General features: G+C 41.9%; 1 protein-coding gene across 1 annotated transcript in view; it reads left to right on the top strand.

The window, feature by feature from the left end:
• The window catches only part of LOC308117365 (neural-cadherin-like), a gene marked incomplete at both ends in the record, with an annotated part of 106,218 nt that overhangs the window by 38,083 nt on the left and 41,231 nt on the right, over positions 1-26,904 (top strand). The window contains 13 exons of the mRNA XM_080476204.1: positions 1,427-1,631; positions 2,802-2,913; positions 5,135-5,384; positions 8,785-8,927; positions 10,489-10,661; positions 13,545-13,713; positions 14,384-14,554; positions 15,479-15,651; positions 18,630-18,797; positions 22,176-22,425; positions 22,858-22,985; positions 23,394-23,580; positions 25,899-26,042. Coding sequence (XP_080332330.1) covers positions 1,427-1,631; positions 2,802-2,913; positions 5,135-5,384; positions 8,785-8,927; positions 10,489-10,661; positions 13,545-13,713; positions 14,384-14,554; positions 15,479-15,651; positions 18,630-18,797; positions 22,176-22,425; positions 22,858-22,985; positions 23,394-23,580; positions 25,899-26,042 — 2,273 coding nt within the window. The remainder of the gene's footprint in view (positions 1-1,426; positions 1,632-2,801; positions 2,914-5,134; positions 5,385-8,784; positions 8,928-10,488; positions 10,662-13,544; positions 13,714-14,383; positions 14,555-15,478; positions 15,652-18,629; positions 18,798-22,175; positions 22,426-22,857; positions 22,986-23,393; positions 23,581-25,898; positions 26,043-26,904) is intronic.

Raw genomic sequence — 26,904 nt, 5'->3', positions numbered from 1 at the left:
ACCACTACATCACATATAAGGATGTCTTTAATAATACAGATATTCCCATAAATACGAACAGATTACAAATGCTTAGTTTCATATGAAACACATTTTAGTTTAGGGGCCCAAAAACGTCCCCCATAGCTGTTGCATTATGCATGTTTTTAGAAATTCACCCTGAGAGCATGGCTTTGAGACGAGTTTGCTATCTTCAATGGCAGCACCACCGATATCTTATCTCGGGTTTCAGTGTTGCGTGGTCTCCGTGGTAAGAAATTTGTTAAAAATCTAAACCTTTACAATTTGCTTGGTGGTTTGTTGGGCTGGATTGGAGCCCCCTGCTGGCCAGGTTTGGTCCAAGGGCCTTATGTTTGACACCCCTGATATGAAGTTCGCAGCGAGAGGAAATGTTTTAATCCAGTCTTTCTCATGGCGAGTGTAAAGCAAAAGCTTAAACCAATGTCATAAACTTACAAAAAAATACTACTAAGTAACTCAGTGTTGAGCACAACAACCGAATCATGTATTCTTTGACTATCGACAGTTTGAAAGAACCAGGAAGAAAAGTCAACAAAAATGGTCCCTTGCCAGATAAAAGCTTAATTGCTGTTGTGAGATAAGAGCAAAAATGAAAAAGAAAACTATTTTTCCTCCAGAGTTATCGTCATTGTCTGATGCTATTTAGTCTTTTTTCTGAGAAATTGCAGTATTGTGGTATATTTATGAAATCCTTCCTTGTAGTCAAACAATTATGAAAAGGTTTTTATTCAAATGCTGTCTATTTTTTCCCCAAGGACCTTTTTTTTTTGTCAGATTTTTTATTGTTGCCTCAAAAAATATAATTGCCCAACACTGCAGAATACACTATAATGAAGTAGAATATTAAAATGGAAGAATGCTGCAGTCATATCCTCAGTATACATATATTCTGTAAGCTGTCATATGAATGCGGACGTGATCAAGATCCACTGAGTCTCACGCAGGATGTACAGCTACGTCTGATAACTTTTCATGAAATTCAAACTCGCATATACCCCGCAAACACAAATCCCACAATACCGATCGCTGACACGCATAGAAACACGCGCACTAGGTGTCGAATCTCAAACGTGTGTTCATAAATATTCATTTGGTCACACCAGTGCACTCAAGCAAAGAACTGACATATCATCATCACACACTGTTGGAGGATGCAGACTCGCTTCACCGTGAAAACAAACACTGATATCTGCATAATAGTATAACATTATTATACAGAACCGACAATACTGATTGACTGTGTTTGTAGCACGTAGCCAATGGGCCATACAGTAATTGATTTCATTACAGCACACTGCTGATGTAGGAAAAGGGGATTCGATTCTAATTCGCCATGAGTGCAGCTAAAATCAAATCGTGGGGACTGTTATTCTATTTCTTAAATCACTCTCTCTTTGTTCGGCAGCTTCCTGGTGGTGTACGCCATTTCCTTCCAGAAGCAGCAAATCAGTTACAGTCTGCTGATCAATCCCAGCAGCCTTTTCAGCATTCGGCAGGAGACCGGGGACATCAGCCTGACCAGGACGCTGGATTACGAGAGCGACCAGCGCCGCTACCTTCTGATGGTGCGGGCCAGCGAGGAGCCGGGCAGCCTCAGCACGGCCACCGAGGTCAGTTTAATTATACTGTGATCTGAGCCGCTAAAGTGAGTCAGGGAACAGTTCGTGAACTCCAGACATTTAAGCCCAAAGTTGAAGTCTGCTGTGATGGTTGGATATTCCATCGCTCACAAAGGCAATTCAATTTCACTGTGGTGAATTAGATTGAAACATAAAAAATAAAAAAATAAATATATATATCTTGGTTTGTTTGCTGGATTGCTGGACTTCCCCCAAAGGTCCAGACATCTTTTCATCTGTTCAATGTTGTGTGGCTCGTAGCAGTTGCATTAATGGTAATGATCTGAACTCGGCGCTGACCTATTGACACCACGCCACTTGGCGATCACCACGAATGAGAAGCAGCAGAGTTTCAGGCTGTCTTCAGAAACGGCACGGCCGAATGGTTTTGAAATGTTAACAAGTGAAGCGGCGGCTCAAGTGATTTCTCTTTTCTTTTTGTGGTTTGTTTCTCTCCTTTGCCGCTGAGCCTCAATAAAGTGCTTTTTGTCTAGGGTGTGATCGGGAGATGAACTGTGTAAAAAATATAGAGAGCGGGCTCAGACTTGGAAGAGTTCAAAATCTGCAAAGTTCATTCACAAATGAATGTTTCTCGATGAACTATTCATGAATCCAGTTCTGCTTAAATTATTGATTCAAAGATTTTGTTACCCAATTATTATGTGAGGCGCTCACTCCGTACCACAGATTTAGCTGTGAAAATCTCCTTCTGCTCAGCTGCATGTTGTGGAGTAGAAGATGGAGACCGGGAAAACCTAACCACTGCTATTTCAGGACTATTACTCAGCTGTCACTTCACACTTTACACATAGTGGTGACAGGGAGCTTGGAGGGTGGAGGGCGGCTAAGGGCCTAGGCTGAAAACACACACACACACACACACACACACACACACACACAGGCTCAGAACATTTCTATTTTTGACTCAGGAAAATCATGAAGTGGAAGATAAAGGATGTGTTGGAGTGGCAAGTTGAGGAACTATAAAATACAATTTAGATTAAGTTTTGGGGTCAACTTTCGGCACAGTGAATTTCACGTGGCGGCGTTATGAATTTCAGAGGTTAATTTGTATTCTCCAACTCTTGATTTTTGTCTCCTCTCCTCTCCTCTCCTCTCTCCCCTCCTCTCCTCTCTTGCCATCACGCCGGCACTAATCAGGTTCAGGTGTTGATAACGGATGAAAATGATTGTGTCCCTGAGTTCCTGCAGTCCATCTACAGTGTGGATGGAGTCCCCGAGACCGTAACCACCGCAACATCCCTGCTGCAGGGTGAGACTCCCTCGACTCCGCATTTCACATCCATCTGTTTCCTTCTCAAACCGAGACCAAAATTATACACACACACACACACACACACACACACACACACACACACACACACACACACACACACACACACACACACACACAAAAGTAATTTTTTTCAAACGGAAAAACAGCAGATGTTTCTTGGAAGATAACCTAACTTTCACCTTTGTCCTCAGATTGCGTTGTTTCTTCTTGACACTCCATTTTTAACACCGTAATCCTAGTTACGTTCGTGAAAAAAGTAACTGCACACATTCGTGTCAACTTAACCTATTTGGCACATTACATACCAGTTTATCTATCGCTGCACGAGGCTACCATATAATTTATAATTATGGATCTGACGGGATTTTTTTTCTTTTCTTTTCTTATTAAATATCCTTTCACACCATTTGAAACCATATTACTAAAATTAGATTTGCTGCATTCAGTTCAATCTAAGAAAGAATGACACCTCTAGCTGCACATGGGAGATTTAGGTGTTTTAAGATGCAGCAGCTTTGGAGATGAACTTGCACCGTTCAGCCACGGTCTCAAATTGAGAAGTACCTGAACAAGATTGAGAAATTTTCCAGTCTCTGATTTTTTTTTTTCTTTTCCCCCTTACAAATTTACTGAGGTTCCATTCCAGACAAAATTACCCTCAACAGTTCAGACAAAATGCGCAACGAATCCAAAGAAATACTCCAGTTTATCTTTTCTTTTTTTACATGATCCTTTTTTCGTTGTTGAATGTTGAGTTCTTGTGACGCCGGGACTTCTTTACACCCGTGGGCCACAAAAAGGTGATACGTACAAATCCCTGGCTGGGCAATTGTCTTTAGTGATTCTGACTGAGAAAAATGGAACAAATTTAATCTGAAAACATATAAATACACAGCCTGGGGCAGCAGAAATTGTTGGCACTGTGAAGCCGGCAGTAGGAGAAAATGGCAACCAACACGATCCAATACATCAAGAAAAATAAAACAACCGGTGTGGTTAGAAGAAGAAAGAAACGTGAAAAAATGAAAGGTACAGAGAGAGGGGACAGGGAATGTTCTGAGAGGCTGAGGAGTCTATAGTTGGATATATCTATGTGACTGATGGACAGTAGTTGAAACTGAAATGTATGATTTTGTGGTTCAATGAAATGCCCTCACTTTGGATTGAAGGGACAGAATTGTGGGGCAAAAAGGGAGAAATTGAGTTCATTTGTTAATCTCGGGGACTGCACGGCTAACTAATGAAATGTCAGAGTTTTGAGGCAGTGAGGGAGTGAAATGCCCATTACACCGTCAGTATGTCTGCAGTGTGAAAAGACACAGATGAATACCTCACAATACGGCTATCACTTCAACTTTACCCAGTGAGGTTGGCAATAAAGAAGATTAAAAAAAATAAAATAAAAAAAAGTAGTGGAGAACTAAAGACATAGAGACAGCAAGGTTTCAATAAAATTTACTGTTCCAATTCCTTTAACATTTAATGAGTCAGTGACTTTATACAAGCTAAAGATAAAGAGTGCATAGTAAATCATCAGTCCTCAATTGTATAACAAGACGCTAAGATAGAAATGAGAATGAAGCATTGACGTGCACAGGCTGCTGTGGCTGCCGAGGCTTGACACACAGGAAATAAACACATCAAAAGAATATGCAGTGTGCAAGTGTTATGAGCTTGAGGTGACGTGCCTGAAACAGTGAGTTTAAGTGGAATTCACTCAGTGTTCGGAGCTGCAGTTTTAGAGAAAATCTATAGGGGTTTTTTGTGTGTGTGTGTGTGTGTGTGTGTGTGTGTGTGTGTGTGTGTGTGTGTGTGTGTGTGTGTGTGTGTGTGTGTGTGTGTGTGTGTGTGTGTGTGTGTGTGTGTGTGTGTGTGTGTGTGTGTGTGTGTAATTATCTTGGGAGAAAGATTATGTCCAGGCATGCACACACGCATGCATGCTGTTTTTTCTTTTTTCTCCCCCTCACCGTCTTTAAGCTCATTTCTGCAAATGATGGTAATCATTCTAGAAAGGCACAGTTTGTGTTCTCATAATTGTGGCTGTCACACCCTATGATTTATTACATGTTTAGCAAGGCCATAAAGAGATAATGATCTACACAGATGTCAACATATTCATCAGCTAATGTCATCTCATCAGCTCCTTTTGATTAACTGTTAATTGATGGTCCTTGTGTGATGTCTTCCCTAACGCCAGTATTAGCCACGGACTGTGACTCGGGGTTAAACGCAGAGCTCACCTATTATACCCTGAGCCCGGACTTCAGCATTTCACCGCACGGGACGGTTTTCCCCGCGAGTCGGCTGGACTACGAGAGGCCGAACCATCTGTATGAGTTTGTGGTGATGGCGGTGGACAGTGGGGACGCGCCTCACTCTGGTACGGCGACGGTCCGCGTGAGGATGGCCAACGTCAACGATGAAGCCCCCGAGTTCTCCCAACCTGTGTGAGTAGCCTGATGACTTAAATGGTGTGCCACTGTTTGAACCATTTCGGTTTGCTTTCCTCACGCCAAACTCATTAAAGTTCCTAAAGCACAGAGAGACAGACAGTCACACACTCACATTCACACCCGGAGGGAATTCAGGCCCCGTTCTCACAACAAGGTTTCAAGTGAAAACGCATCGTTTGTGCGTTTTTGTTTCAGGGAAGTTTCACGTTCAGGAAACGATGGAAACGGCAGATACGCTAAAATATTATGTAGTTTGCATGTTGGGCCACTAGTGGGTGCTGTTGTTTGTTTTTGTAATGGAACCACACACACACACATGCGGCAGAGGACAATACGCCATAATCATTACCAATGGGAGTACACAGACATTCTAGTGGACAGACGACTAAGCTGGATTGTTATTATGGTGACTGTCAAAATAAAACTACCAAATCCCATTGATGTTATTGTGCATCAACTCGCGCATGTGCAGAAGAACTATTTACTACAGCCGCCATGCGCATGCGCAGTAGCAGTGTTTCAGAAATGTTGCATTCTAGTCCATTTCAATGGACACGGAGTTTGAGCACTTTTAAAAACTTCCACTAGGGGAGCCGTTTTCAAAATGTTGCCGTGGCTCCGACCACCGTTGTCATGTAAACAGGCACTCAAAGCACAACAGACGTTTTTGCGGTTTCACTTTAAATGATTGTCTATAAACTAGCCTTAGAGTCACAAAATGACTTCAAACTAAATCTTTTTGGGGACTGTGTGTAGTAGATTCACTCACGCACAGGAAGAACATGCAAACTCCATAGAGAAATCCACCTCACCACCATGCAGCTTTATTGTGTCTCATCAAATTTCATCAACATTGTTTTAAATTTAGAGCATTGAAACTCATATAAGAGGAAAAAAAAAAAAAACAAGGCCAAGAGATGGATTAAGGGGTTCAGAAAGCCTGTTGAGTCGGTGTGGATGAACGTTGCTTTAAATGGAGATTTAATCACAGTCAGAGTTCAGTTGCATGAATTGATGCTGGTCGCCAAAGAGGACATGTTTAAGTAAAGTCTCGTTTGATTCTGCTGCTTTATCTCTGATCCACCAGCTGATCACATTTCATTATATCAAAGCTTTGCTCTTTGAACAGGCAAGGTAGTTGCATCAGAGATATTTGAGTCGTTACATCACACATCACAGACTCGCCTTCCTTCGGGCGATTCGTTGCAACGATATTTGGTGCAGAGATTTCTGTGGTGAATATTGGCCAAAGCTGTTGTAGTGAAATCACTATTGGTACGATACATTTTCTGCGCTTTATTTGCATTATTCAATCACATCCATTTGGCTTTAAAGCCACCAGTTACTCCCTTCTAACGCGTTAATCTCAAACATTGACGTTGTTCTTTTCACGCCGTATTCTGGAAGGTTATTTAGAATGTTCCTTATTTTCAATCTTGTAGCGAATTCAAGCGTTCTCGCTGCAATCTTGAGGTTTTATTTTTTGGTTTCTCCAAAGGTATGCAGTAAACTGACATATGGATGCAATCCAGAGTGTCCTCAACTGCCCTTTTTTTTTTCTTTTTTGGCAATGCTGCATGAGTGGGTGGGAAGAATCTGTCACTGCAGCTATACTGCATTTATTCCCCCAAAAAACTAGTGAGCCCCTTGTCCTGTCAGTCATGTCTCAGTGACCTTCATAAAACGCTGTTGCAGACCTCTGTTTCCCGTGCTTGTGGTATTGTCAGGTGTCAGTCTCAGTGGGCGGCTAGACACAGAGCCGAACAAACAGGCGGGTGGAGAGGTTGAGAGGTAGGCAGACAAACATAAAGCCGAGAAGAAGAAGAAAAGAAAAAAACATATGGAAACTTGGTTGCAGGGCAAGCAGGTAGAGAATACCAAAACATACACAACAAACTAGGCCGGACACAGGGAGTCAGATATGCAGATAAACAGAAAAAAGCTGTCGGCAGTCAGACAAATTTTGTTGCCAGACAGATAGTTAGAAATGCAGGCTTTGTGCCAGACGGGGTGTGTGGGGGGTGCTTTGTCATAGTGTGGCTTACTGGGATGAGCATAATTGCTGTGACGGGAGAAGAGGACTTTGCATCCAATAACAGGACAAAGAGTAAAGGTAAGAGTGATGGATACTACGGTATTGCATTCGTGAAATGATTCCTTAATCCAGGCTAATTGAGATACTTGGACACGTGAGCGGACGGCCTAATGTCTCTTGGCATGTCCTCTCAGCTCACATCTGAGTGAGTCACAGAGGGGCTAAAAATGATTGAAGTGAGGGATGGACACGCAGGGAGCCAGTGGAAATGCAAATCGCCAGACACGCAGGCCAGCCGGCAGACAGACAGACCAACCCTCTCTCTCTCTGAGCTCAACTTCACAGCTCAGTGAGATGTGGGGAGATGCTTCAGGAGGAAAGGCAGGGGGAGTGTATACGTCTCATCCCACAGAGCGGCGGAGAGGTGGCCTCTGAGTCGGGTGACAGATTACAGGTCACTCATGTTGCCACGGAGATTGCCGTAGCTGGCGGAGATGGATCACCCATCAGCATTCTTCTGTAAACCATCAATCACCTCCGACTTCTCACTACAGACAACGACGCCCCACCCCACAGTCGGGCGTACTTACACACACACACACACACACACACACACTCACACACACATTAGCACAGGAATACAGCACCGAATCTCGCGGGGCTACGGGATCTGCTAACGAATCATCTCGAACTCTGAGAGAACTCCACCTCCTCTTGCATCCGACTCCTCTCACTCTCACACATCACCTCACCTCTCATTTCCGTGGCAGCCTTCCTTTTTGTCACCTGCTCGTGTCTCACCTCCTTTCCATTCCTCTTCATCTCTCTGTCCTCCCAGTCGCAGGGTTTATCTCCTCCCCATTGTGCTTTGTACCACAGCGGTATATCAGTCTCCGGATGTCTGACTGGGCATCTTGCTGCCCAGCACCACAGAGCAAGCAAATCACTGTTGACATTTTAAAAGGCACTGGATCAAATAGCCCACAGAGGGTTGCCTATGTGGAAGCACCATTTGTTCAATGACTTCAACATCCCAGTAGACATTATCATTTGTCTCTGGTCTGGCCAGCTAAGAGGACAGGTTAAATCATAGTGACAAGAAAAAGCCACAACCATAAGTCTAATCAGCTTGCTGATGCTTTGGACTGTGTAACTGATTCATATCTCCTGTCTGTGTGTGTGTTTCTGTCATCGACTTCTACCCGTGTGTGTGTGTGTGTGTGTGTGTGTGTGTGTGTGTGTGTGTGTGTGTGTGTGTGTGTGTGTGTGTGTGTGTGTGTGTGTGTGTGTGTGTGTGTGTGTGTGTGTGTGTGTGTTCTCACTTGCCCGCACTTGTTAAACTACAGTTCCTCTTTGCAGATATCGAACATTTGTTTCTGAGGATGCAGGGCCCAACACCCTCGTCGCCACCGTCCTCGCCAAAGATCCAGATGGCGATGGTATAATCTACTCCATAACAGCAGGCAATGAGGAAGGAAACTTCGTCATTGACATCCAGAAAGGTGATATTTCTTAATTTTCCAGCCAGGCGTCATATTTGCAGTCTCTCAGTCTAATTGACAGGCCTTTTCGTCAAATCACACATTCAATTTTCTCTAATATATTTCTGCAAGCGCGGCGGCAGAATGAATGCCCTCTATTTTCAAAGTCAATGTGGAATGATATTGAAAGTTGATATTAAAGGCTGTAATTTCTATATGAGAGCTGCTCTTTCTGTTATTGGGGCCATAAATATCATCTTTAGCATTATTTTGGAAATTTCCACTCCTGGTTGTTCTGTTCGCAGGTAGGCGGAAGGAAGAATCTTTATTCCATGTGTTACGTAGCTTTCTAGCGTTGGTGACTGCACAGTTTATCTTTTTTTATTTACCCTTTGATCCGAAACCAGTGGCAATCGCTGTGACATTTGTCACCCAACCCTTTCAATTCAATTTCACAACAACTGCTCTATCGTAGCTCACAATCTCGAGGCTGCGCTCCGCCAGCTCCTCTTTCTTTTGTGTCATCTTTTTATATTCCCTTCCACCCTTTCTGTGTATCCTCGGAGCAAGAAAATGCAAAGGCTGATATTCTTTGGGCGCAGGGATATTACTATATGGCCTCCCACTTACTGTATGCGCGAGGAGCGCCGGCTCATTGAAAGGCTGGCAGTGTTGGTGTCGCATTTGTAAACAAGGTTGACATTTAAGCCGAGAGAATCACCGTGTACGTCCCCAGTTCACTTATTTTAATGTAGTGGTGCAGTGGTGTCAAAGTCACACGTTGTCATTAGGCACTTGGATCCCTGTCTGCTCGGTGGGCAGCCCGAATCGCAAAGCAATATGAGGCAGAGGAAAGTCGGGCACACGCATCCGTGTATATCAGCTCGCTGTGTTGTCTTTAATCAAGAGCATTGGAAGAGATGAATAGAAACATAACAGGAGAATAAAAAACCTCCCCATGCTCTCACTTCAATGGGTTTGCCCAACATCACAGGCAGCTTGCACGTCCTGCAACCTCTGATGTTTTTGTATTTCTGTTGACGAGAAAGATGTTGACTCAGATGCTCCATCCTTTTATCCCACCTTTTATCTTGACTCTTACATGAAAGCAGACAAAGGAGGGGGGGGGATGAACGGAAGAGCTAATAGGCATCTGCTGAGCATGGTTAACTTCTAACCAGAGTCTCCTCACTACTTCATGTTTTTCACTCAAGTGCTTGAACTGGACAGGCATCTTTAGAGGGAAGCATGCAATTATTAGATTAGAAATATGACGAAATCACCACTGTGAAATTGCTTTTTGGATTTAGTCTGCATATCAGATTTTTACCTTTCTGTGGACTTCAGAAGGGAATTTTTACCACTTGCATTCCCACTCCTGATATCTAGAACAACAGCATGCAGTGTGCATTTTCTTCTTCTTGTTCTTTTTTTTTTGTTTGTATTGATAGCACATCGTCACGATGCAAGGCCACAGTGGCAATAACATCCTGCTTATTGACTAATGGAGTGCTTCTCCGTGCACTGTTAGGGTGGACCATATTTTACAAAGTGTAGTATTATGGGTCTGCATTCTTTGCAGGGCTGATTCGTCTCCGCTCCACCCCCCTGCCAAAGCTTCAAGGCTTGGAGTACATCCTGAATGTAACGGCCACAGACGACAATGCATCAGGTGGGCTGCACCCTCTCTCCTCCACCGCCAAAGTCATTGTTGGGGTCGATGATGTTAACAACAACAAACCTGTATTTGCGGAGGTGAGTATGTTTTTAAAAAAAAAAAAATCATTATTAGTAACCCCCGTTTTCAATATTGTGAACAAATGTGGAAAGAAAAACAACTTTCTACTCTGGGGGGGTTTTGATATTATCGAATGTTGCTTTTCAGTTGTAACCAGCTCCAGGTGTTTATCGTATCGCAATGGAAGTAATATAAGTTCAGCCCCCTTCAGGTCTGTACCTGAGGGTAAAGTTTATTCAAGATGGATTGCTCAGTGAGAAATGTCAGCATAAAATGGGTTTTAATATTGTTTTTTACAGCCCATATACATTTTCGACCTTATCTATCTCAATAACACATACAGGAGGGCTGTCAACTTTTATCTTAACCTGGAGTGAGATTAGATTATGTGATGAGCAAGCGTTGATTTAGGATGCATGTACAACTCCCCGCAGGTGAAGCGTTTATTAGGTGCAAGGAAAATAACAATTACTGCAGAAGAAGTTTATCAAGTACTAAACCACATCATACAGCACAGATTTGCGTCATCGGCCGCCACACGCATCTCGATCATGGTGTTGTAACAATTATGACGCAACTTTCTCTGACCAGGGCAATAACACATCGCAGGGTGTCCGAATAATCGCAGTAACACAAAAACCACAGGTATAATCACGATTAACTCAAAGAAAAAGTCCCGGGGAACGACATCCCATAAGTCCTTCCTCTATCCCGCCTGACAGCGCCGCCGGCATCCCGCAGCCGCCGCTATAGTAAATGATCAACGAGAACATTTCAGATGAAATTTGTTTGTGCCTGCTGCTCACTGCTGACTGATATCTCCTCCATTTTGTGTTTTTCACCACAATCCCATCCACTTTGACTTAGACGATCTTCCTTAGTTTACAGGGATTTTTGCAAATTTTTTTGTGGACGTGCTCCCAATGGTGTAGGACTACTTACACAACAAATAAACAGAAAAGGCGGTAGAACTAAAAAAAAATTTTTTTTTTTTTTTTTTTATTAAAACTTACTGTTTTGGAAATAAATCCTTGAAGTAAAAAAAAAAAAGTTAAATTAAAACATCAATCCCATACCATACGATGCAGAACAAAAGTTTACAATATATTACTGATCTAAGTTTGCAATTTCTTGAGTTAAAGAGGGCAGAAGGAAGATTGTTAGATTGTAGATTGATAAATGTGACAAACATGAGTCTAAATAAAAAAGCTTTAGAATGGTCTGTGAGTCAATAACTGTCATAATTTAGTTGTAAATATTCACTGGCTTCCACCTTCAGATGCAAAACCTATATATAATTGCACAAAGTGAGTTATTGCTTTTGCCTCAGCGTATTAAAAGTAGTCAAAACAATATGTGAAGCAGGAAGGTCTCACATAACAGTTGGACATTTTTTCAGTCTTGGGGAACTACTATGAGATTTCTAATGTCAGCTCTGCAGACTGTACAAACCTGCTGCAGTGGGGTCCGTAGCGTGAGCGCAGCTTTAGTAAATGCAACAATACTCTTGTCTGACTTCTTGTTGCGAGACGTAAAACGCTCCATCCCATTTTTTTTCTCGAATATGTGACGTCTAAGTTAGCTTTGGAGCGAACTGGAAAACAGCGTTCACAAGTTCCTGTTCAGTGAATAGAAAAGACACGGGGAGGATTTGTCAGGTTACTCATGCTGTGTCTTCATGTTTATCATACAGGCGTAACATAAGTGTTGTAGGTGTGGTATTGTTGTTTCAACCAACAGTACTTAAGTGTATTTTCCAAGATGTCAGACTGTTCTTTTCAAGCATCCCGTCTCTTGTTGTTGTTGTCAACCTGAACCTCTCCTTCTAGCTGTCACTCAGTCATTTCGCCAAACGAATCATAGAGACTGCTCACAAGAGTTGTATTTTCTTTGGTCACCCTCTTGCAGCACTTCAGCTAACCCTCTTTCCATCACTCCTTCCTCCCTCTCTCCATCTCACTCTCCTGCGCTCTTCTTTTTCGTTCTCATTCCCCTGGCCTCCGTCTCTCTCTCTCTCTTTCTCTCTCTGCTCAGTTTTCCCAGGAGTTCCGATTAGCCTGCACACCCACTCTATCTTTAGGCACTCCGTTGGGATTTCAATTAATTTCTCAAAAAAAAAAAAAAAGTGCAATATCATGACAATATAGTGTACCTGTTTAATTAACTTCCTTCTTAATTAGGAAATGCTTGAACTTGGGCAGAAGACGCTCGTGCGGAGCTGGAGCTCCTGGGGTCTTTCAGGCATACTGGGAACTCTTAGGAATTGGATATGTTCATATATCAAGTTATGCCTCAGAGCCACCTGGGCTAGTATGACCTTATGTTTTATATTTTGTGATTTTTATGAACCGCCACCTACAGGCTATTTGGCGTGTGCCATCACATCCCATGAACTCCTGTGTTATTCTTCTCGCATCCTCCGATGCACGTCCGTCACTCCATTTCTTTCTGGCTTATTGTTTCTTTTTCACTTTTTTTTCATCGTTACTCCGTAAGAGCAGCAGGCATCCATGTCTGATTACAAAATAAAAACGAACAGACTCCAGAGGGCTGCTCTTTATCTAGGACATATGTTCATTAGGGGGAATGGATTGAATTCTTTGCTAAGATAAAGCTCGCCGCTCACTGCTGGCTCTTCAAAAGAAATCCGTTCAAGTGTTTCCATTCGCAAAGATGTGGGCTTCAGTATCTATAACTGCTATATTGTGTTTTATGTACAGAAGCTTCCTCTGTAATGTGCGTAGTGACCTTCTACTTAATGAGTTTATTTTCTTTGATCCCCGTATTCTCATTAATGCAGCATATAACAAATCCCTATATATATATATATATATATATATAAGCAGCCTTTTCTTGTATTTGTTTTCCTCTTTTGTCTCTCCTCCCTCGTTCTATCTCAGTGCCAGCAATATCGTGAGCAGGCTTCAGTACTGGAGAACCAGCCGACGGGGACTTTTGTGTTGCAAGTGCATGCCATGGATGCAGATGAGGGAGCAAATGGAAAAGTCAAATATGGCTTAATGCACAGAGACAGCGCCATGCCTGCATTCAGAATCCATCCAGACACAGGTGGAGTAGTCACAGATTGTCTGGGGCGAAATAGGTTTCAATTAGACATGGAGCGCAGAGTATCACACACATCAACAGTTTTGCATTTTAATGGTTATTGACATGTCTAATGATCGCTTGAGCTGGAGTGTGATCGCGGAGGAAAGGATGCATACATCCCCCCGAGATGGAAAATTGCATGTTATTAAACTGTTTTTCTCAAGTAAATAAGTCAAATGCCACCACCTGTATACTGAACATTTCACTGATTCTTGACAGCGTGACTCATCACAATACGGAATATGATTGTACATAATGAAGGGAGAAGCTAATAGAAACACTGTTCTGAAGTCGCAACACGTGAAGTCAACATGTTACCCTGTCAGTCATTTTCTTCCAGACTTGTGTTCAATCGTCTTCATCCCGAGATTTAATCACAAAGTCACCGCACTTGAAAGCAATGCTCGACTTACTCAGAATATATTTATAATTGTTTACTTGTTTTTCCTGACTCCCAAATTGATGGGTGGATGGACTCCAATGAGTGAATTCGAGAGCAGCTGCATGGATGAATATATATATATATATATATATATATATATATATATATATATATATATATATATGTAGTCATGTGTGGGTGTTTGTCAGGGGTCGACGAACAGACCTGATTATTGTTCTGCCTTTACAGGAGTGATCGCGACATCCAGACGCTTCGACAGGGAGCGGCAGAGAGAGTATTCAATTACTGTAACAGCGACTGATTGGGCCGAGGAGCCACTCATCGGCATCTGTCAGCTCACCATCCAGATACTGGACCAGAATGATAACAGCCCCAAGTTTGAGAATTTGCGCTACGAGTGTAAGTTTGGGATGAATATTATGCGAGCTGGTATCCAGATGAAATATTAACTCAATGACTGAAGTAGGAGCCCAAGCTGGACACTTAATAATAGAGAAGTATGTTTAAGTTGAAGTTTGGGGATTTTTTTTGTTGTTGTTGTTGTTTTTTAATCTGCTCCTCATGTTCTCGTCTGGTGGTTTGATTTAAACGAGGCTGTGTTTAACCTTTAATCAGACATTGAGTGACTCTATTTGGAAACGTTCACATTCCTTTTGATTTCCGTCAAACCAAGTTGCTTAAAGACAATCATGAAATACATGACTAAAAAGTTGAAATACTTATCACTGTGAAAATATCAAAGGAATTGAAACGCTTGCTTATATGTCTTAGAAGACCACTAAGAATGTATAGACATGATCATATATTTATATATTACGTTTCATTTACAGTACAGAAAGCTACTCAACAGTGTGCAGGATGTGGCAAGATTGTGTTGAAATGGATGAAAACGTCAACAATTTGTCTTATAAATTGTAAAACCTGTGGGGTACTCGTTCAGTTTTCTAATGGCTTTTTATCATTTATTAATGACGTGTCACTATATTGATTCCCGCTGACTTTAAAAGTGATTGAGCAACACCCTTGGGTGGAAACGTTTCATTTAGGATTACATTAAGTAGCTTCTGAAGGCTTGAGAGTGCAGATGTTTAAAAATGTATCCAGAGAGGGTTTCACTTTGAGAGGATTCACAGTCCAATCCTGGTTTGTTTAATTTATGACGGTAACATGTATTGAAAAAGGATCACCAAATCAGTCTTGAATATTTAACAATATGCACAGAATCGTTGACCTTTCATCTGCCTTTTTTGCGCCCGCGCTCATACATTTCTCCTCATTGACGGGCAAACTTGAGGGAGCATGCATTATTTCTATCCCCTGCAGATTTCCTGAGAGAAGACACTTTGGTCGGGACCAGTTTCCTCCGGGTGGCAGCTCACGATGACGACTTCGGCACTAATGCGGCTATCACGTACTCCATGTCCCCGGAGCAGCCCGAGTACCTGCAGGTCAACCCGGTCACCGGTTGGGTGTACGTGAACCAGCCCATATCACAGGTTAGCCAGTGTGGATCTCCGTCTGCTTGCTTGCTCGCTCACACACACACACACACACACACACACACACACACACACACACACACACACACACACACACACACACACACACACACACACACACACACACACACACACACAAGGATGAGTCACATGGTGGCCCGTGGGTCTGTGTCAACAAAGTTAATGAATGTGCCACCTCGAAGTGCCTCTGTCTGCAACCACCAATCTAGGCTACGTCTACTCCCAGAGGTGCCGCATGTGGAAATAACAAAGGGAAAGATCATAGAAGGAGACAAGTAAAGGGTAAACAAATTATTTCAAACACATTTTAACAGCTTAGGACTCCTGCGGTTGCATCTGCTAACTATCAGTCTCTGCAATGCTCATTTACAAAAAGAAATGCCGTGTAAATAAAAGATAAAAATCCTTTGACCTGTGGACGGCTCATGAAAAAGACTGTTTTAATGAGTGGCACACGTTTTTAAGAAGCTAATTATCGCACACAAATACTCTTTGTTCATTGTAAATTCTCCAGCTTTGATTAATTGGATTGTTTGGTTGTTGTTTTTTATATAAATTCTTGTTTATTATCTGGGATTGTGATAAGGAGCCTGGCAGCAAGTGGAGGCGACTTGTGTATTTTGAGGCTATTAACAGAGCCACTTTGGAGACGGGAAGATTGGAAGATGAGCTTTTTTTCAAATGGGTGGGGGCGGGGGGGGGCGGGGGTGGGGGGTGGGGGGGTTTCTCAGATCATTCTCCTCAGGACAAATTAAGTAGTCCTTTTCAAAGTGTGAAATATTTTATCCATGTAATTGATTATGTTCAATATAAAACCCAGCTATAAAGATTAGAGTGCTGCCATTTCTTTTGATTTCTGTCAACTAACCAATGTCAGTGATTTATTATGTCAAAGTTCCCATTTTTTTAAAGGAACAATGTTCTCTGAACTACCAGTGCTCTTCTTCCTGATTTTTCCTTTTATTTATTCTAAAGAGAATTGTTTTTCGGCCAGACGCTATAAGCCTGTTTATAATATAGCATACTTTTTACTTTTATTTTTTTTTTCTAGCACGTTGGTGTTGGAAGTCTCTGGTAATTTAGCTGCTGCATTCATGCATAATTCAAAGTGTTAAGACCAAAACTTTGCCGAACAAAGCTGTTGCATATTTAAAAATGGTTTCAGAAGCTATTTGAATCATCCCTCCCTCTTTGTGCTGCGACTACGACTATAAAAGCACTTCATTAAATGTTAAACGTCTCAGCTGGTCTGAGACGTTGTTCTATTTAGATTTTCCTCATCACAGTTTTCCGATTACAGTGAGAAAAGTATCAAGGCCGGATTTTCACAGCACGCTTCACAGTAAAAGTGTGCAGCGCGGTTCCCAGTAGAGTCTCGCTATTTCGGTCTGACGCGGAGGACATAAGCCGCTGAACAACGACAGACGCTCTCAAGCCCGATGACAAGCTCAGCCAGAGTCGACCTCATACAGTGTCAGCTCGCCGTACAGTAACGCTCTGCACAGCGTTAACCAGAGGGGGAGAGAGAAGGTTGCTGTGACCGAAGCCAAATTAGTTTTAGGATATGTTCTGGTTGAGATCTGTCGCCATTATGGCAAATTAAATTGTCAACCTTTTGAATATTAGCACAAAGTCACTCAGACACTGATGCACTGTAGCAGCAGCAGCTGCTGGGTACACATACGACACCACTGATTAAAATCTTTGTTCTCTGATTCCAAGCCTTACAAAAGACCTGCACTTGTCCACAAATACTAATTGGATTGTCCATGGAACAGATAATGTAATTTTTGAAGCTAAGAGAAACTCCTTTTTATCTGGCTGCCACAGCAGCAGTAATGGAGTCATTGGGCCATGATTGTCATTGATAGAATCATACAGCACACAACAATATAATTCATATTTGGGCAATTTTTCCATTAAGAAAATATTATAACTACCACTTAATAGACATAAAGGACAAGTACAATCTCGATTTCCTTTAAATGTCATTTTTCTTTCAATGTAGTGAGCGTATCGTTGAAGACGGACTCTGTAATTTAGGTAAACAAACTCTCCAACTGTAATAACCTCTAACAGAAAATGGTAGTTTCTGTCAACAAAACCACAAGAGGAGAGGCTTTCCTACAATCTGTATTATAGCGTAATACATTTCTGTATATCTCATACTGGTCTGTTTTTTTTTTTTTTTCTTTAATGCTCATTGTACAATTAATTGTTTATCGCCGAATTAAGCTACTTGCTCATTGAGGTTCTCACAACAGATTTTGGTCCAACGATTGGCTCATCACGAGCTGATCACTGTTTGTGTCTGCCCCAAACCTCTTCACACAACAGCCAGCTTTAGTCATTTAGTCTTTATTACCACTATTTGCCTTCACTAGCCCCCCCCCCAACCCATCGCAGCAGTGCCAGCTCTAAATGTATAATTTGTTATTCAGATTAAAATATATCAAGAGAATTCATGAGCTGACAGTGTCATGCTTTTTAATGATTTGACTATATTATGTATTTAAAGCAAGTAGTGTGTCTACTTATGAGTTAGTTTGGGATTTGTCACAGAAGCTCTTGTAGGGAATTAAGACTTTTCACAATGTATTTACCAAAATTAAAGTTGCTAAAGTTTACAAACATTAACTTTGAGAGCCAAAATTCAGCATTTTTGTTATAAGTTTACTGCAGAACAAATGAAACATATTCATATTGTTATTCTAGTGAAGTTGAAATATTGAAATACATTCCCATGAATAATTGACCTATCACCCTCTGTATGTGCTCACCTTTGACACGGCAGGAATCGTCATTTATTTTGCCGTTTCTTTTTTCCCCTTGGCGAGTGAATTATTACCACAGTTGACGCTTGCTTTTCTTTCGCCCGACAAATGTCATGAAGACTTCAGCTGGTGACGCTGTGAACGGCTCCTCTAACTCACAACTGTCCCCACTGATCACAGAGGACCTACATTACGCGGGACGTCATAGCCGCCGATGGGGGAAGTCGAAACACGTCGGTGGAGCTGGCAGTCACCATCACCAACGTGAAGAACCAGCCGCCGCAGTGGGAAGAAGACAGCTACAGCGTTGTCATCGCTGAGAACACGGCCAGAGACACGCCCATAGCGGTATGTGGTGCTCGGAACTGTACTTGCTCGCACTCTGCCCGACCTTACCGCACTTATTGTTCAGCCTGTTTTGTGTAACTTGCCATTCTGAAACGCTGTAATTACATCAGTCAAATGTTTATAAGCTGCACTCGTGCACATTCTTGAGCATTACTTAGTTTTCTCTGTGCTGCTCAAATACACTCTTGAAAGTTTGTCAGTGTTTTGAAAAAGCTGTGTTTTAGTTTGACGCTGTAGGAGAAAGCTGACACTGAGTTGCATGGGCTAAGCAAGTTTCATGGCTGCAGGCTAATTAAACCCATTGAAAATGTCTCCTTTGATGTGAAAAATATATAGCTGTCAATCTGGAGAGCACAGAAATCCCCCTTTTTTTTTCCAAGGTCTTCACAAAGGGATTCACTTTGAGATAAGAGGTTATCTCAGGGCTCAGATAGCTTCTCTCTTTCATCCTTCCATATTTCTTACTCAGTTAATCGATAGTTTAAAGCAAATGCATTCAACACTTGACAAAACCTGGACTTTGTTAAGCCGCATACTTCATATCCAGCCTGACCTAGATCTTATGTGGCATAAATGTTACCCGAATGGAATAACTTGGCATTTCCGGGAGTGTATAGTCATTGTCTTGACTTGCACGATGAGGCTGATACCACTCTTCTGTCTGCCATTAATTATATAGCTATAGCCTGCAGCCTGTCGGCTGAGCTCAGCAAAAAAGACAGAAAACTCACTCCTAACCTGGCTCCGTCCAAAGAACTGTGCCTACAAGCGGTCCTAAAGTCCACTAATTAACAAACTGTATACAATTTGTTTTGACGGACTAATTCTTCCCTCTATTAACAGCCTTTATACTTTGCTTTGAAAATGGCCTCGCTGTAGTTCATGAAAGAAAATGGATTTGACATCTTTCATATAATTTATATAATACATATTTGGGTAATTTTTCCTTTAACAAAAATATTATAGCTACAACTTAATAAAGGGTCAATACAATCAGGATTTCTTTCAAATGTCATTTTTCCTTCAATGTAGTGGGACTAACGTTGAAGATGGAGACGGTAATTTATGTAAACAAACTCAAACTGTAATAACCTCACAGAAAATTGTAGTTCTTTAAAATAAATTTTTAATTTCAAGAAAATCCCAAAACGTGCATGAGAGTATTTACCAGCATGTTATCATTTAAATCAGGGGTGTCAAACAGAAGACCCGTGGACCAAAACTGCCCTGCAAAGAGGCTTCAAGCCGGCCAAACCACCAAGCAAAATTATAAAAATCTTTCCCTAAAATTATCTAAAGTTGCGAGCAAACTAGCCTCACAGCCATGCTGTCAGGGTGCGTTTGTAAAAACACCCATAATGCAACAACTATAGGAGTTTTTTGGACATTTCAGCTGTATTCTACACCAGAAGGTTTCATTAAGAATTGGTTTTATGTTCAAATAGTAGTCATTTCCACTGGTAATTGTTTCGTTTTGTTAAAATATAAACATTTTCATCAAGTATACTCTGCAACACAGCAAAGAAAAACTTTAAAGATTAAATTGAAAGCTTTTTGTGGCACTATTTTACCGGTCCGGCCCACTCAGGATGAAATTGGACCGTACGTGGCCAACTGAAGAATACATTAAAGTCAAGCTTGAACCTCGAGCCAAAGACCTAAATCACAGAGAACAGCCAGTTCCACCCTGTCCAAAACTTTTACAAATAAATTCCTATCATCACCTCCAAAGCGCACAAATCTACACCATAAAATTTGTAACTTTCATCTCCTTGGGAAGTTTTTTTTATTTTTATTTTATATTTTGAATCTGTGATATTATTTAAAGTTAAATGCTTTAATTATTTCTTGGCGGGACTCGCTGACCTCATGGAGTCTTGTTCCAACTGTTAGATTGCCAGGCACTCGGTGGGAAGTGTAATGGACATAAGAGCGGTATCAATTTTCCCAGCAAGACAGCACATTTTTCAAAACGTCAAACTGCACCCTGAGACACGAGAGGCAAGACTGAAACGTGTTCTACACCAGCCGATATGTATGTACGCTATAGGGAAATGACAGGAACAACACACACACACACACACACACACACACACACACCAAAGAAACTCTTTCTTTGAAGTGGACCCTGTCAGATCTTTGGAGTTTATCTGATCGGGTCTCTTGTCTCACCGCACAAACATGGTTCTGAAACAGCGAAGCGTGATTGACAATGTTTTATTCCTTTCTTACATTTGAAGGTATTTATTAAGAGTCGCATGGGGCTGTGCCCAGAACTGAAAAGAAGCAGAGGAACACACTGAACATGACACTTTGATTGAACATTGTTTGTTTTTTCATAGGTTTTAATAGAGCGTTTTTGAGAGAGAGAGAGAGAGAGAGAGAGAGAGAGAGAGAGAGAGAGAGAGAGAGAGAGAGAGAGAGAGAGAGAGAGAGAGAGAGAGAGAGAGAGATCTGATTCAAAGAAATTATTTTAGCCCAACTATAAAAGGATTTTCATTACACAAACTACAAGCAGTCGCAGACTAAATATGGACGTCACTGCGAAGAAATGTTTAGAGTTTTCATCTTCAAACTTCAGGCTTTTGTTGTTATTTTCAGACACTCGGTGCCTGATAACCTCACGAAGGTTTGATCCATTATCACGGCACACAGGATTACATCAGACAGGTCCACAAAGTAATATGCACTATCTATTAGTGTGTTTACATTAATGAAAATGCAAAATCAAGAGCGCTGTCATGAACATGCAAAATACCGGGAGGCTATATGGATGGATTAAAGTAAAGCATCGCCGACGTCTAAATGTACTTGCATTGTTTATGGCCTGTATGTTACACATTTAAAAGGGCGGTGAAGATGGGTTAATCCTTCAGCAGAGATGGCAGCTGTTTGTTCATTGAGAGGAATTTCTTCTGCTGCATTCATAGTGGACATAAGCCGTAGCACACGCCATATCAATCACTCTTTCTTTTCACATGTTGCCAATCTATTACCCCTGATTGATCACCAGCAAAACACAAAAACTAAACATGCAATTCAGCCCTCTCTATTTGGGATCCCAGTAAATCAGGCTCCTATTGTCTCATTAACTACTTCCATTCAACCCGACGGAGGATGAGTTTTAGGTAGTCACCTTCTTTTTACCAAAATGTTTCACAAAAGCATGAGAGGTAAGCCAGAGAATAGTTGGCAGCAGGCAATCGTGTGTTTCGGCTTGAAAAATGAAAACAAGGAAAACCATCAGGTTGTTGCATTATTTGTTCCTGCCAGAGTTCTTTTCTCCTTCATGTGTCCGCCTCCTCTAATTTTGAGGCAAACCGAGTCGCAGGCTTCCAGCCAAGAAGAGTCATGATCCAATCTTTTCCCCCCGTTCAGACGATCAAAGCCACCTCTCAGCTGGGTGACCCCAGGGTGACGTACAACCTGGAGGACGGGATGGTCCCTGAAACCAACATGCCGGTTCGTTTCTACCTCTCCCCCAACCGCGAGGACGGCTCTGCTTCCATCCTGGTGTCCGAACCGCTGGACTACGAGACCACGCCGTTTTTCTCTCTGCGCGTCCGAGCGCAGAACGTAGCTGCGGTGCCCCTCGCGGCGTTCACGACAGTTTATGTTAATGTGACAGGTATAATTTCTCTTCGATTTCTCATTTTCACCCGTTTGGCAGAATGTATTGTTCCAGTAGCACAATTTACTAGTAATTTTCAATTGTATGTTCAGATATAGTCCCATTATTGTATTTATAAATTGTGCTCCAGTAACATTAAGTTGAAAAGGAAAGCCAATGCATATATATCCCTATATTTCCATATGGTTATATATATGAAACTCAAAAAGGTGAGTTTATTGTGAGGTGAATAAGCCAACAACTACAATAAACAAAGCTGCTTTCATGCCTTTTTTTTTTTTTTTTAAATCACGAAACAAATAAACCCCTGAATCTCTAAGGTATACACACGCAGAGGCTAAAGCTTCTGATGCTAGAAAATGATATATTGAATTACCATGTAGAAAATCTAGACGTTATTATTCTCCCACTAACTCTCTATTTGCCCAGATGTCAACGACAACGTGCCATTTTTCACATCTTCCATCTACGAGGCGTCGGTAACAGAAGGAGCCCAAATTGGGACTTCAGTTCTCCAAGTGTCCGCCCACGACAAAGACCTGGGCCTTAACGGAGAGGTGTGTGGTGATTTACAGTGCTTATGTTCATGTTGTGGGGATACACCTGAGAGGAGACGAGATTTAGGAGGAATCGCAGACTGTTGCTTTGTCAAACCATGCATGGCGCACTACAAGGACCATTGTGTAACATCACACCACAATCCCATCAGTGTGGAAGCTTTTGTTCCGGAGTTGTCAGAGCGCTGTCAAGGTGGCGTTTGGAGCCGTGCCGTCAGCCGACTGACTGACTGTGACAGTCGTGGTGGGACTGAGTGTTTGGATTGTAATGAGAAAACAGACTGGGAATATGATAGAGACCTGGGTACTGGCGTTTTCGGCTACAGGGCCCGCATTTCCAGCAGGTCATTACTCGAAGGTATGCGTCATATTTTATATATTAATATACAAAAACCTCTTGCTCCACAGATCACTTACACTCTGCTCAGTGACAGCAGTGGCGACCACCACCTGTTTCGTATTGACCCCGAATTTGGGATCATTTACACAGAAGCGGTGTTCGACCGTGAGGCCCGGAGCTCCTACTTGCTGGAGGTTCAGTCAGAAGATGGACAGGAGTCAGCACGACCTGGCAAGAACAAACAGCCAAACACAGGTCAGAAACAAAGTGGATATATGGACGTATGCTTAGGAATTAATTGGTGGATGCTTACAAAATGTTTTTGCCTTCCTTACACTTACTTGTGTTACTTTTAAACTGTGTTTAAGAATTTTCATATTTTGTTGAATATGCCTACTTTTGCATATTTGTGTTGACTGAACACAAAAGTACCAAAGTAGTCTTTTTAGCATAACATAGCTAACCTCGTATCAGTCTGATTGTCACCTCCCAAAAGTTTTCCAAAAGTAAAATCTTATATATCAGTTGCATTGTGCAAAATCCTAACCCTAACCCTCCTGCAGCCAGTCACACACAGTCCAAGAATCCAACATTTCACCGCTAACACTGTGTTTTAACATTGCTAGAGTAACAATAAAGAACTTCTACTTCTTCTTCTACTTCTATCCAAGAATTTAGCTTCCCCATGAGTCAGTGAATCAATCCAACTCTTTATCTATTTTATCCAGCATGGGGCTGCGGTCCACCTTAGGTCCTGTTTACACGACAACGTTTCAAGTGTCTCGTCGTTTTTGTGTTTTTTTGTTTGAGAAAAGTTTCACATTTAGGAAACGATGCAAAGTTCAAAACTTTGTCGTGTAAACGGTCCCTTCGCCAACAAAGCAGGGGGCAGCAGGTCACTATGAGCGATAAACAAGTTATTCTATTTGTCTCAAGGATATAACAAGAAAATATTGAGATCTTAAAATCTTTTAGGTGGAATCTCTTTAGTTGTTGTTTTTTTTTAATTGAGCCCACCAGCTGTTTCTTTAGTTCCCCACATTTACAGGTTAATAGTTATTGCTTCTCATTTACCATAACGGAATTGTTGTTTCAATCTTCCCAACTGATTCTCATCAAGAAACTACATTATCGCTTCTGTGAAAATGTCAAACCATTCCTTAAGGACATTTCTATGTCCCGTCTCTAATTACTGTTCTGTTAAAGTGATCCGGAAAATAATTGAGAGTTACTTCAGAGTTACTATTTTGTGTATCCTTCTTTAGTCATACTATGACTGTTGTCACAGCTTAATAAACTACATGAGGTTGAAGATTAACTTTGAGGTGACCTCAGCTCTGCTATAATGCTTTTTTGATGCAGGATTTTTATTTTTTTCCCCTCTATAGCCTGCAGGGCAATACTGAAACAGTAAACCATGAGGAGTGCTTCCTCTGTGCCCTGTGTTTTAAACACACTGCACTGGCATTGCATTCATTTACACCTTGGGATTGACTTTGAAAAGTGAATCTTAATTTGATTGATTCCGCTGCCATGACCAGGCAGCCTCGCTCTCCTCCGGGTGAAAATAGTTCACAGATTACCTCGCGCTCCAATTTCTTAAACATTTTCTTTCGAGCAAACTTCTTCTGGTTTTTAATTTTCTCATGCTCAGTGTTTACCCGGTATACCGCGCGTGTTTGTTCGCCATGTCGCCCGTGTGACATTTGGGCAGGCGTGAAATCCCGGCTCGGATGCGAAGTGACGTAACGTGACTTTTTGTATTCAGAGGTCGTTGGTATTTCTTTGCCGTGAAAGAGGTATTAGGGGGTACAGGTTAATGCTTTGGAGCAGCAAAACCCCGTCTCCAGGGTTGCCAGGGCTGCTTAGCATTCGCAATGAGCCTGAGCATGTGCCTACGTATCTACCACCTCCAGAAGGGCTCATCTCCACTGCAAACAGTTCCTGTCTCTCTGTCACCCCTGGGATGTACCAAGAGGAGGAGTGAAATGTAAAAACAACCGAAGAAAATCAAGTCACATTCCACCGTCATTTATTATTGCGACGGCTTCAAATTAACATGTCAGCCATGTGCTCTGTGAGATGATAATTTACTCTTTCCAACTAAAGAAATAAACAGTGTAATGAGGAAGCCACAGATACGATGCAAACAGTTGTCGTCTTATAAATATTTAACCTTCCCAGTAGAGAGGTTCTTTATCTACTCTCAACAACTGAAAAAAAAAATAAAATGGTTTAGCCCCATTATGGTTATTCCTTCTGTTGAATACTGTTACCCCTGTTAAAACAATAAACTCTTGACAAATGAATAATTTATGTAATTTACAGCAGATCTTTGTGAATAATGTTTTCTCTAATTTCCATGTCAGCGAGTCGCATTGCGTTGGGTTAAGTGCCTCTTCTCCACTAAACAGTGATGATGAATTGCAGAATCAATAAACAGATGGATTGACGCTGTCGCACATGAAGTGTCGTCTGAATTGTGTGTGTGTGTGTGTGTGTGTATGTGTGAGTGTGTGTCTCTGTGTGCGCGCCGTGTCGTTTAATCTTCTGCCGTTCCGTCATTCTTGCAGACACAGCATATGTGAGGGTTTTCATCAGCGACGTCAACGACAACAAACCGGTCTTTGCTCAGCGGCTGTATGAAGTCGGCGTTGATGAGAATGCAGATGTGGGCCTCGCCATTGTCACCGTCAGTGCTAATGATGAAGATGAAGGTACGGATGACGAAGCGGCAGTCTCAAGAGGTTCCGGAGAGATTTTTTACTGATGCCACTTTCTAGAAATACGGGTCAAAGAAGTTAGCCATCCGGAAGCAAAAGTTTTTTGTGAGACTCATGGAAACTTTACAGACGTTTCGAAATTACAATTTCTTCAGCCTTCACACCAGACTCTTATTACGGGAATAATGAAAGTATTTTGGCAGTCTAGCAGTCAGTTTTTCAGTGAGTTGTGTGCCAAGTAGGCACCTTTTTTTCCCAACATGGCCTGTATTTGTAGCAGTATGCATGAAGTGACCCTCTGGGCAGTCTTTTCCAATCTGGCTTCAGCTTCACAGAAATTATGCAGCCGAATTGAAGCGGCGTGCTAGATTTACTCGTCATTTGAGTGCTTGGCAATGCAATGTAGCACATATGTTCCAAAAAGAGTGACACGCTCCCACACAGTAGGTGGGCGGGATTTAAGCAATAAAGCAGTTGCTCATCCTCCACAAAGCAGCCGCCTAAGATCCCTTTATCAGGCATGTTTAGGTCCGTTAATCAAGTATTTATGGAGAGCGGGGGTGCAGCTTAGGCTGGGCTGCTCCACTAATGATGAATAGCCGTGGTCTAACACCAACACCCCCCCCCCCCCCCCCCCCCCACCCCCCCTTATCAACATTAAAGTTACAATACTGTTGTACTTTCGACTAAGAGGCTCTGCTCAATCTGTCTTGTTTAAAAACTCTACCCTGGGTTTGAGTGCTGTAAGCCTGCCAGAGCCCTGTGGGAGACAGGGAGCACTTAGTCAGTTAGGGTTGTGTTAATAGTAGAGATTAGTGTATTTACATAGGATTGTAGCTACTTTAACCCAACAAAA

This window comes from Lipophrys pholis, assembly GCF_963383615.2.
Source record: "Lipophrys pholis genome assembly, chromosome: 11".
NCBI lineage: Eukaryota > Metazoa > Chordata > Actinopteri > Blenniiformes > Blenniidae > Lipophrys > Lipophrys pholis.
The sequence above is the reverse complement of the archived record's forward strand: the minus strand, read 5'-3'. Positions and strand labels throughout refer to the sequence as shown.